Consider the following 12,646-nt stretch of genomic DNA (forward strand, 5'->3'; position numbering starts at 1 on the left):
GATGTCTAAATCCTTGCATTTCATTGGCGCCGTTCGTCCTGACTTACCGGAGAAAATCCGAATCTGAAACGGTTTGGTTTCTGTGGCTGCAAGCAACGCGCTGTCGTTCAACCAAAGGCTTCGCGATTATTAGCTGTCAGGTTCCAAACAAAAGGGACATTTCGGGTTTCAGTGGAGCTTGTCATGTGGCGAAACCGTTTCGCAGTGATGGATTCGAACCCCTCCCCCGCCCGGAGGCTTGGTCTGAGTTGTGATGGTCTGTTCCTTACAAGAAGTGAAGTTCCGACCCTCAGGCCTTCGACTGCCAGTGTCCTTCTTTCAACACCAAATCAAATTTGGTTTCGAATTTTTAACCAAACGAATCCAGAAGAATCAAGAGCCTAAGATACATCACAGTTGTGTCCAACCCTGAGTTCAATAACCTTGAAGATTACCAACATTACACAGCGGGCGTAGAGCCTGTCATGTCAAACCGCAGATTCCCGACTGCCATTAAGCTCCAACGAACAGAGCTTTTGAGACGTGACAACACAAGCTGAATATTTATCACCTGCATTATTTCTCTGCAACATTGCACGGTTCAGAAGCTCTACGACAGTAATTCTAGTCTAAGAACATTTCTCTGCATGAAGCAGTAGGAATATCTGTGCATAAACTTTAATCTCATTTTCCCCAGCATCAGTGAGCGAGCGAGTCGTGGTCCAACGAGCATTAAGAGAAGAATACGGCGTTGCCTTTCGGGCTTTCTTGGAGCGACTTGTTCAACGTTTTGCCTGCACAATAGGCATTCTGCTTAGCTACGCGTCTGAAACAGCCTGTTTCGAAATAAGATACGCTCGGATTACCATTAATGGCACCCACAGTTTTTGTCATTTGCTGGTCTTGAATTAGAGTACTGCAAATAACACGCCATTCTGTAAGACTTGAGGTTCTCACAGCGGTGAGTATGAAGATTTGCGTCTTCTGGGTTGTTGCGCTGTGTAGTCTGGTCGATGTTAACCAACGTTTCAGAGGTCATACTGCCTCCGTCATCAGGGCGATGAATGTGATGACGGAGGCAGTAAGACCTCTGAAACGTTGGTTAACATCGACCAGACTACACAGCGCAACAACCCGGAAGACAGAAATCTTCATACTCATCGCCCTGATGACGGAGGCAGTATGACCTCTGAAACGTTGGTTAACATCGACCAGACTACACAGCGCAACAACCCGGAAGACAGAAATCTTCATACTCATCGCCCTGATGACGGAGGCAGTATGACCTCTGAAACGTTGGTTAACATCGACCAGACTACACAGCGCAACAACCCAGAAGACAGAAATCTTCATACTCATCGCCCTGATGACGGAGGCAGTATGACCTCTGAAACGTTGGTTAACATCGACCAGACTACACAGCGCAACAACCCGGAAGACAGAAATCTTCATACTCATCGCCCTGATGATGGAGGCAGTATGACCTCCGAAACGTTGGTTAACATCGACCAGACTACACAGCGCAACAACCCAGAAGACAGAAATCTTCATACTCTGATGACGGAATCACCTCGTCAGTAGCAGACCACATGTAGTTCCCATTATTCGCGTTGCCAACCTAAGCGCAGGTTTTGTTAATATAATAAATACTGATTCCAAGAAGGCCGCCCACCCCCCAAAAAAAAACCCGGTGCTGAATGGACTTTGCTGGTTTTGGGACAACACTCTTCGACAGTGGATTTGTGCTGTAATCCTCTACTATAAAAGACCATCAGTTTCAGAATCACTGACTGCAAGAAGGCCTAAGCGTTAATAACTTTGAGTGGAAATTATGGAATCGGCAGTACCAAGACTTTTTAGGGGAGACATTTCCAAGGGTTCCAACGTGGTGGATGGGGGGCGTTGGCGGTGAGTCTCCCTCTCGCATACCCTGACAAATGAAACATGCCTCAACGGCGATCTGAGGTCGTCCTCCAGTCTTATCTTCAGCCAGTCACGACAGTGAGCTCGTTTTGCAGACTTCGCTCCCTGAAGACCTGCGTGGGTTCTCGTTCAGCGCGTTAAAAAAATCGAGTCGAACTGCGCCGAGTTGCATCCATCGATAATCATTTTAATACGCGTTGCGTGAGTTTTCGATCATTCTGCGTAAAATTTCTGGCTCAAGTAAACGATGATCTTTTTTGAAGCGCGCTGTCCGATGTTTCTCCAAGTTGTAGTAACCCCCCACCCCCCGGGGGGGGGGGGCCCTCAACATCTGATCGGTCGTTGATACGTACATTCAATCTTGACGAAATTTTGTTTGCTGTTGATAAGTGATATTTCTCGAAAAACGGTGGACTCGTTCTATTGCACCAACAGTCCTTCGCCCCCACTGTAAACAAAAGAATTCGCCATTCTGTTGCAGGTTCACGGCTACGTCAGTCTCGTCGTCTGTCTCTTCGGCTCGGTGGCCAACAGTCTCAACATCGCCGTGCTGACGCGTCGGGAGATGACGTCGCCGACCAACGCCCTGCTTACGGGGCTGGCCGTCGCTGACCTTCTGGTCATGCTGGAGTACATCCCCTTCGCCTGTCACATGTACATGCCGCAAGGGGCGTGGCGATCGGCCACGGATCGCTACTCTTACCCTTGGGCAGCTTTCGTCCTCTTCCATTCAAACTTCGCACAGGTAGGCCTGGGGGAAGTGTGCCTGAGGAAGAGCTGGGTGAAGGGGCGGGGGAAAGAATCAGGTGCATGCCGAGAGGATTCATAAATGGCAAAGTGACATATTTGAATAATCATAAAATGCCGTGCGAAAATCAACGCGAACATCAGGATCATTTCTGGTTGAAAAATAGAAAACTGAATATTGACTTATAATAAGAAAAACGATTTCCTTCAGCGAATTACTGCCTATTCATCAGTGGTTGCCGGACACTCGTTCAGTGCGACGAACGAGCTCTGTTTATGGAAACTGTGGGCGTTGATCTCCACCCACACAAATATTAAAACCGAACTTTTGGGAATGACGCGGTCATGTAATTCCACTTTTAGACAAAGCAGGGGAATGCCTGATTAGGTGAACAGATACATGATTGGCCTCTAAGTGTGGCCAGTAGGCTTTTACAGCAGGAACTGTAAATGCCCCGTGCCAGCGTGTTTACACGGCGTGACAATGCGTGCACCGAACAAAAGTTGTACGTCGCACCTGTCACACATCATGGGGCATGACGTCACGATGTTTTGTGCGTAATAAACCGACTCCACGTCGTTTTATCATCAGATAGTTGTTCAGTCTAGAAATTTCCCACATTTTATTGGAGCCCTGAGGTTCATATCACCGTGTTCACAACAGCCCACCACCAGTCCTACTCTGAGTCAGATTAATCCAATCCACATCATCCAACCACAGTTCCCTAAAATTAATTTTAATATTATCCTCCAACTTCCGCTTCCCTCCAAGATTTAAAACCAGAACTTGCACGCGTTTCCATCCGCACCATGCGTGCTACATGCCCCGCCGATATCATTCCCCTCGACCTTATCGTCAATTATATCCTGCGACCAGCAGAAGTTCTGAAGCTCCTCGCTGTACCATTTCTCCATCCCTCAAAAGTCCTTGGGCCGCTTTACTCAGTCACCCCCCCCCCCCCCCCCTCTGTTCTCTTAACGGGAGAGAGACATTTTAATATACACACTTTCATGTAGCAGACAGCGCTGTCAAGGATTCTGAATAAAGTCTGCTCTTGATTTCTTATCGTCGTTCCCAAATAACAAATTGGAACTCCGCCACATTTTCAAAGAGGATTTGCCCGAAGTCTCTTCACGAGGCTTGGACATGTAATTCTTGGCCAATGTCGTTACTAGCATCTGACAAAGATTCGGTATTTTTTTAAACTTATTTTTCTCCCAACAAGTAAAACTCGTCGACGCAGACAGGAAGCTGATGTGCCCCACTCAGTTCCTCCTTGGACCTTCCTGGTGGCGTAAGTCGAAATGCAATTCCATTCTGCATGGGAAAGGCAAGAACATTTCAATTAGTCTAACCAGTTCCGATGGTACGTCGAATGAGGATGTTGATCGATACTTCCGACCCAACTGTATGACAGGTTTTCTTCAAGTACGTAAATAATCCATGGTTCAGTCCCACTGTTCCTTCATCTTCTCTTCAGAATCAGGCGGCTTCAGGAGTGTCCAAAAAAAAAGGCAAATATAAAAAATGCAGCCCTTGCAAAGACGACCCTGAAAATTGGCCCACTTCTGCCCCGAAATTTATATAACGACCCGGAAGAAGTGTCGGCCTTTTTGGATTTCGAAAATTAGGCACTAGAGTGTCCAAGAAACTTGTAAAGAATTCCTTAAATTCCTTATTGGAGCAAATTCTCGACGTTTAACACATAACTTGGTCGCAGGTCGGCATTATGGATCTGTTGGAGTCTTCTATTCCAATTGTTTGTTTCAAGCTCCATAATCTAATTTTGTCTTCTCCCCCCTCTCCCCCCGTTCATTTCCTCTTGTCAGTTCCACGATCCTCACAACTTGCGTTATCCGTCCTCTTCGCATTAATTTTGATTGGGGTTCATAACCGCTGCAGCTGACAATCCAGTACATTCTTCGCCAAATCATGGTTCAAGCTGCTTTGACGCGCAATGTCCAGTCCGTCACGTAACACGCTGACTATTACGCGGACTGCGATGAGGTTCGAGGCGACTTCGTCTTCAACGCGTAGACCGCCTTGGCTCCAATCTAGCACAGCGCGCTCACAATTACGAGGCCGTTAGTTAAACTGAGCCTGGCAGTTTCTGCTTCATAACTTATCGCCTGTGATAATTCCAAGACATACGAATATTCGACATCCGCACGTCCTTTATCAGGACAGCCTTTTGGTCCATCTCTAGCACAAATCCTATGTCCCAGGGCTGAGTCCTGTGAGCCTGTAGGCATGATTACATCCGTTTAAAAACGTATTTCTCTCTCCTGAAAACACAACCGCGATATTTTTTATTCGTAATTCGTCTGTGCTTCCCCGCTCGCCTCCATAAAGTGCGCAGATGCCCCCTACCCCTCCCCAAAGGCGTGCCACAACTTCGCCGTAATTGGTCTTCAATATTTTCGGTTCTGTGCTCGCCTCAACCCAATCGCTTTGTATTGATCTTAGCAAACATTCGAGCAGATTCGACGTTTCTGTTAGACGACAGTACATTCTGCGGAATGCTGTCTGCTCAGTACAGGATTTATTACATCCAAAGAAAATTATTGCCTCTGGTCCGACGAAGTGACGAGGAGCGTCCATATTGCGTGGTTTCGAGCCAGAAACAAGGGGAACTTTTCCACAAGACTTCCCGCGATCAGAAGTCCTTCAACCCCGTCTTTACTCTTGTCTTTCCGAAAGATGACAGATCCAGTCATTCAAAACAGAATAACACGTCACTCCGGTTTTGACTTACACCGCCGTTAAATGTTTCCATAATCGAATTTTAATCAATATTCGAAAACAAAAACGCCATTTTAATAATCTTCAATTGTCAACTTGCTGCATTAATGCCAGAACTATTACAAATGAAGCTTCATTAAGACGATGAAGTCACCCCGGGAACACTTCGCACAGTCGACGTGCGTGGGTTTTGGCCAGTGCTGTACAGCACATTCTTCGGCCGAAGACCTTGCAATGCTGTGGGAGATATTCACTGTTGTGGCCTCTGCATGCCAATGTATCACATTCCTCGAGTATAGCTTGCGGGAAGTTTTCATTTTAATTTAAATTTTTGTTTGGGTTTCTAGGCCTAGGAACTGTTGCTGGAAACAGATTATATTTACTAATAGATACGAATTGTGTTTTTGCACATGAAACACTGCGCTCCAAGCGAAAATGACTTAATTATTGTTGCACGCAGAATCGGAAGTCGCTGGTCTTCTTATGCGTCATGTGACGACAACGGAACGGAGTGTTTGCAGACAGCGGTTGAAAAGTACGACGTCCCTTAACACTGCAAGAGTTATAAAGCGGTAATCCCTTTCACGAAACTTTGCATTTTCCACTGAGAACTCTGAGTTCTGAGAACTCCTAGAGAGAAATCTGTGAACATCCAGGGAATATTAACATAAATTATGCAAATTTCGTTCTCGCTGCCAGAAATACCTTCGGAAAATCTTCTGCCTTGTTCTCTAGGGATCAGACATTCACATATTCGGGCTAGTAATAATACTGGAGTTGGACGGACAGACAGACAGACAGAAAGAAAATACTTGACGCTTGCGGTGGCGCTGGGAAATCACCTTCATTCTCTGTAGAAACCTAACCTAACCTCACATTTGGCTTTCACAGTGTGTGATAATGCAGTGCTATGATAAATACAGTGTGATTCAAAAGGTTAGGGCCCAACTGAAGGAGCGTATAGAGGGTCTCAGAGAGAACAACTTTCGAATAGGAATCCATGTCCTCCGAAGTTATCCTGAGCCATTGAAGTTAGGAAAGTCTGATAACATAACGCTGAAATAATTTGGTTCGTAAGATTGCTAATGTAATCCTTGTACTTTACTAAAAACAAAATTAAGCTAGTAGGAGAATAGCAAAGTACGATTATTTCAGCGGTATATTATCAGACTTTCCTAACTTCAATGGCTCAGGATAACTTCGGAGGACATGGATTCCTATTCGAAAGTTGTTCTCTCTGAGTCCCTCTATACGCTCCTTCAATTTGGCTCTAACCTTTTGAATCACCCTGTATATTTCAGGCTTCACGTGGCTGGCACATATTTCACAATATGAGACAATGAGAAAAATTCAAATAATTTTCTCTGCCAAAGAATACGATGGAGGGAACAGGCGATTCTCCTAATCCATGAAAGGATGAAGATACTTTTAATCTCTGACATACGATTCGGAAGACAAAAATCCCACGCACACGTTATTGATTATTGGGTACCTGATACCGAATACCAAGGAGTTCATTTGCTTTTCGTGCTTCACGTTTCGCCTTGCACTTGGGCACTGCAGGGAAAGGTCCAGAAGCTGGGGAGGGATCTAGCCACAGCACATGCGCACTGAGATTCAGATCTCGTGTTTACCGGGAAGGGATGTTGTTCGCGTGTTTATCTCTCACGGCCTACGTCCGCTACCAATTTCCTTCTGCTTTATCCTGTGGCCTGAAACACAACGTTCTTCTTTTCCAGGGTAGGGATTCATTACAAACGCTGTAATTTCCAGGCGATATCCCCAAAGTGCTACCACTCGCCGAGATGACCTCATCTGTTCTGTAGGACTGTCGGCGAGAGTCTTTACTCGCTGACATCACGCATAAGCTTCCATGTTCTGTTTTATCAGCAGAGGCTGACTATACTGACACACGTTTTACGTGGGTTTACTCAGACCCCTTCAATAAATATCTGATGTTACCAAAAAAACATGTCAGTGTCGGTCATCTGGATTCTGACTCCATGTGAGATACAGACCAATGTTTCGGAAGAACATACTGCTTCCACCTTCAGGGATGAAGTGAAATTACTGGTCCCACACCTCAGTAATACGCACAGGAGAAACAGCAGCGGTTATCTCCTGGCGTACAGGGACGAACTGCAGTGTGGCCTCAGACCTGGCGGTTTACTGCGTGAGGTGGCCTCTGACCTTGATAGGCTAATTACCGTCTTCAGCATAATACTGAAATAAGAAATATGTGGAGTTTCTTTCCCACATCAACTTCCGCCCATACCAGCAGCTACCTTGGGGTCTGATGTCCGCTTGTTCGGCTTCGTTCACCAGTTGGACGGCAACGCACAAATCGACCGATAAAAATATGCCCCTCGTCCCTGCGCTGAAACAAACTTCAGACCTGTTGCTGCTACTAAAATGAATGAAAGACGCGCCTAGTGACAAGAATTGGTGTTGGTGACATCCGATCACGGCAACTTTTACTTCGATACAAATTAACAGCTTTTACTAACACAAGTGCAAGTTCGATTCCGTCAAAAGCAGTTTTCGAATAACTTATCCCAGAAACAAATAATAAAATGCCTAATCCAAACCACTGTTATTTAACCCCTGAGGCACTGCCCTTGCTCGAGTGGCTTTAACCCGCGAGCTACCTCTCCCTCGTGTCTCCACCTTCCTGGTTGCAATATTAACCTTAGGTCGTTGTTGGCACACATCCACCTCAGATCACATGGAGCATAGAACACGCTGAGAACGTCAGGGTACTCCAAAGAGTACACCTTTGCAATGTGCTTAGTTGTGACGAAGTGAGGTCCGGCATCAGGCGAACGGCACGCAATTAGCGATCGCTGCGACGAACAAATTCCTTCTTTCCGACCAACGCAATACAAATACATCGGCTTACGTCAAACTGGGAACTGCCACGTGGTGAATTAATTGCTTTGCAATCAGAGCTGGTTCTCCGTCACTCGAGGTCGTCAATACCAGAGCGTGGAGTCCGTCGCTCGATGGCATTGCCAGCGAAGACCGCGGCACGCCACGTCCTGAACACCATAAACAAAAGTTGCGCCAATCAGCCAGTACGCATGCTCGTGGTCAGCTGATCACAGTTTGGGTATCGCCAATTCGTTGGTGATACTAAATACATCGTGGCTACGTGATCAGCTGAGAGGCAACAGGACATACCCGGTTATGAAGGCGACTCCCCGCGTATAATTAATAACTCACAAACACGCAAAGCGAAGGAAATCAAAATTAATAAATTGTAATAGTCATAACCATTCCCATAATAAACAATCGCGCAGAATATTAATTACTGGTGAATCCCATGCGCACATCCTGTTTCAAAATTCTGTTCTCTATAAAACGATTTCAGAACAACTTCAACCCTCATTTGTTCATGGTAATCGACTGTATTTTAAATGGGTTCTAATTAACGCTCCTCCTTCCTATTAAAAGTTATATGTACAGTTGTTCCAATTAAATCTGGCACTTCGGGATCATAATATTGACAAACACGAGCAATGACGCCGGTTCATTGCCAAACAGACGCGGGCTGCACACTTAAGAAAATTGCGACACTTTTCTCATTTTAAAACAGGCTTAAAAAGTTTATTTCACTTGTTTACGCTTACTCAAGGCACTCTGGCGTTAAGGGTACTTTACTGAAAATTGCTTTTTGCGTGCAGGTACATTTGCTTCACGGATTAGCGGGCAATTCTCTCGCAACATACAACACGCACATGCGACAGAAATATTAAAAAAACACTCAATTTTGCTATCACGAAATTTCTGAAACACAGTCCCGAGCATGTGTTGGACGTACACAGCGCCAATTATGAGTCGTGGCTTTAAAACCTGAGACTGCGGTGTGATCCGCAACAGATGTTCGCGGATAGGAGCCAATGAGTCGCTCGTGAGAACCTCAGAGCTCGACAAGTACTTCAAGCCTCAAAGGCAACAAATTCAGACATTCGTCACGGGATTTCTCCAACGAAAAACGATTAACATCGCTTTCCTCCTCCTTTCTCCACTCATAAGTACGTAAGTTCTTCTAAAATTTGTAGAGACCGCTGTTATCAGCAAGCTTGTCGCTTCATGTAGGGAGGAGAGACATTTTCTGCGCCCGAACTAGCTTCATCGCGACCAATCCAAACTTGTGACGACCAAGAACTCCAGAAAGAAGTCAAGTTTAAAGCATTTTTAAGATCTTGCTCTTTTCTCTCAGACGAGTTTCAACACCTTCCGTTGTCGAAATTTAAGAAAGTAGGGAACGAAAAGTCCGTTGAAATTAACGGGCAAGTGAAAATGTTGATACAGGAAGCGATTCGTGACCTCAAGCAAACGAAAATCAGGATGAATGAAGAGTCAAGAATGCACGGACACTGGAGCAACATAGTTTCTGTTCTGGAATGACTTATAAGCATTCCAACAGTAAGTGAATGTCTGTTGACAGCTGCTTGCAATTCACTATGCAAAGTACATTATAATAGCAATTTTCTGTCGGAAAAATGCAGTTAGATCTGTGACAGCTTTTATATAACTTCAGAAATTTAGAGCAGAGTCAAAAATTTCGAGAAAAATTTTAAGCAAAGGGCTACATGTGAAGTATCATTTTGCTCCTAAAACCGCTTAAAGTTGACAGTAAACACGCGCGGACAAAGTTCACTCAAATATCTGTTGCGATCTTCATGGATATGTCAAGTCAAGTGACCATAAACATCACTGGCCCTGGTGTTGTAACGTGCAAGCATAACAGCGTTTCATATCAGAGAACTTCTACGCCTCCGTACCAGGTTCCCGTTCTCGAGAAAATCTTCCTGTCCCTTAGAAGTTATTCTACTCGCACACCCAACACGAAATCAGCCATCGGAGTATACACACAGCGGCTTCACGGGATCGGCTGGTTCAAATCAGCAGGAAATTGAAAATATCGATTTAGAATTCGCTTTTGTTACATCTAATTCGAGACAAAGGCATTCAACAAACACTGCACATATGAATGCGCCTCAGAATGAAACTATTTGTATAAAATTCAAATAAACAACTTGCACGTCCTGCCTCACCCAGTAATTGATCATTTGGACCAACATCTAGTGTAGTGTTGCTTGTTTTTTTTTGTAAAGAACTCAACTTCATGATTTATTTTTTAAACCATTTTTTATTATATGAATTAATTCCCTTTTGCCACTGATGATGAACTCTTGAGGTCGAAACGCGTTTGGCACTAGTGTCATTTATAGTGTTAATAGTTTGTCTCTTTGCTTATTTTATATTCTAAACTATATTTCAGTGAATTCCATCCATGTATGTCTCTTGTTGGCTTCCAGACTTTCTAGCAACCAGATGAAACGTTGTGTGCATGTAAATTATATAATACTTAAAATTTCACTTGAAATATTGTCTGTGTCGTTGGTTTTAAATAAGAAAGTAAGTATGTAATTTTTTACGTAAATTTCAAGACTGCAAAAAACTCCTTCGCTGATATGCCCGGTATCATTATTCCATTGGCATGATTTTGGTTTGTCAATGTAATGTACACAATGGGGTGCAGGCTGCATCCAGCTCGGCAGTGTTTATATGGTAAATCGAGGGCTGCTGTCTCATCGAAGGTTGGGCTGCTGTGGAAGGAATTACTCATTCAGGCGGTGGCCTCAGTCGCTGTCTTAAAAGTGGTCGGGGGTGCGAGAGCGACACCCCGCAGCCCCCTCTTCATAACACAAACCTGAGTTATATTCAAGATTTCCGCAAGGAAACGCAATCCCGAAGAAATCGGAATACAAATGCGCCTGCGATCGAACCCCTTGGGTCTGTAACGAACGAACGAACGAACAGCGGTCAATGGCACATGCGCCGTAAGTTTGCTGTCTTAGGTCGTCGGCTGCGACTGGAAGTAACTCTGATGGAGCCAGCAGTGACACACACAAAACACGAAAACAGGATAATAAATAGTCTTAAAAGTGTCGGAGAAAAACTTAAAATAACAGCAAAGCACTGAAGCTGTGCACGAGACAAATTTAGAATCAGCAACTGAAGTAGAATTTGGACCAACTCGACTCACCTTCCAGCCTGACCCAGGGGATCCCAGGAGCACTTCGGTATTGCTGGCTCAAGACCCAAGTCGCGCCTCGCGCGTAGGAAGAGGAGAGGATGACGGAGCTGGAACCAAAGAATCGCACTTACTTCCACTAATCCTACCTTTCTCTTGTCTACGCACTAACTGCCTTATTCGCCACTTACGACTGTTCTGGGATAGTTGGTACTGAGTTTTCAATGCAACATCGTGGTCATTTTCGGGGGATGTCACTACAGAGATTCATTTCCCAGGATACGTGAGATGCATTGTGGTCCCGGTACTTCGGACCAAAAGCAGCGATGAATTCGTCACAATTTCTTTTCGCAATTCGTCAGTCTTTTTTTTTTTTTCCACTGAAGCTTCAGACATCCTGCAAATCCTTGTGATTTTAAAACTTTTAATACGGGGCTGAAGTTCAAATTAAATAAATCAGGAGGACAGAAAATTACATGAGCAAGACTGCAGTCGGTATCCTGGGATTATATAATAGTATTATAGTCTACTGACGTAGTGTAAATAGCACGGACAATGAATGAACTTAACAATTTCGCTTGCAAACACTGAAATAAATTAAACCGGGGTGTTTTAGAATTATTCACAGAGGAAAGCTTCGCTGCCGTAGCGTTCATAGGCAGTTAAATCAGAGTGAGATATACCACGGATGTACGGAATGAAGGTACAAGGGACCGAAACAAAGTAGGACTTCAAAAAATGTGTCTCTGCTCGAAATCCTTTCACGGGGGACACGAACTGGATGGAAGAACTTCGGATTACGACAAGGCGTTAGGCTTTTCTTGTGACCAAGTTGATCAACATCACTCTGGGGAGAGTAGTTCATTAATCGCTCGTTTCCTTACTTCGTGATTGGTCAGTTGCGGGAGATGGTCACGCAAATCGATGTATAAAACTGAGTGAAGTATTTCGAATTATAAGCCTCAAACTTGTCATGAACTTTATTACGTTCTCGAATAAAAAAGCTATTTTGATATATTTGAGTTTTCCGGGCGGCGAGTATAAACATGGCTGTCTTCTGGGTTGTTTCGCCGTGTCTTGCGGTAGCTGCTGCCTCCTTCAACAGACCGATGATGGAGGCAGCAAGTGCCTCCGAAACGTCGATAAACGTCTGCCGGACAACGCGGCGCGACATCCCACAAGACAGCCACATTCCAGTGAAAAGTTTTGAC

At 44.8% G+C, this 12,646-nt stretch overlaps 2 protein-coding genes across 2 annotated transcripts in view; one reads left to right on the top strand and one right to left on the bottom strand.

Moving 5' to 3' along the window:
• LOC110841234 (G protein-coupled receptor dmsr-1) overlaps positions 1-12,646 on the top strand; it is a 31,831-nt gene that overhangs the window by 6,998 nt on the left and 12,187 nt on the right. Inside the window, exon 3 of the mRNA XM_022086575.2 lies at positions 2,384-2,647. Coding sequence (XP_021942267.1) covers positions 2,384-2,647 — 264 coding nt within the window. The remainder of the gene's footprint in view (positions 1-2,383; positions 2,648-12,646) is intronic.
• Positions 10,573-12,646, bottom strand: part of LOC110841235 (uncharacterized) — a 70,764-nt gene continuing 68,690 nt past the window's right edge. The window contains exons 3-4 of the mRNA XM_022086577.2: positions 11,448-11,545; positions 10,573-11,196 (exon numbers count right to left, since the gene is read on the bottom strand). Coding sequence (XP_021942269.1) covers positions 11,028-11,196; positions 11,448-11,545 — 267 coding nt within the window. The 3' untranslated portion in view covers positions 10,573-11,027. The remainder of the gene's footprint in view (positions 11,197-11,447; positions 11,546-12,646) is intronic.

Source organism: Zootermopsis nevadensis, unplaced genomic scaffold, assembly GCF_977971745.1.
Source record: "Zootermopsis nevadensis isolate Lab colony 2312 unplaced genomic scaffold, Znev_1.0 Znev_ptg000019l, whole genome shotgun sequence".
NCBI classification, from domain to species: Eukaryota; Metazoa; Arthropoda; class Insecta; order Blattodea; family Termopsidae; genus Zootermopsis; species Zootermopsis nevadensis.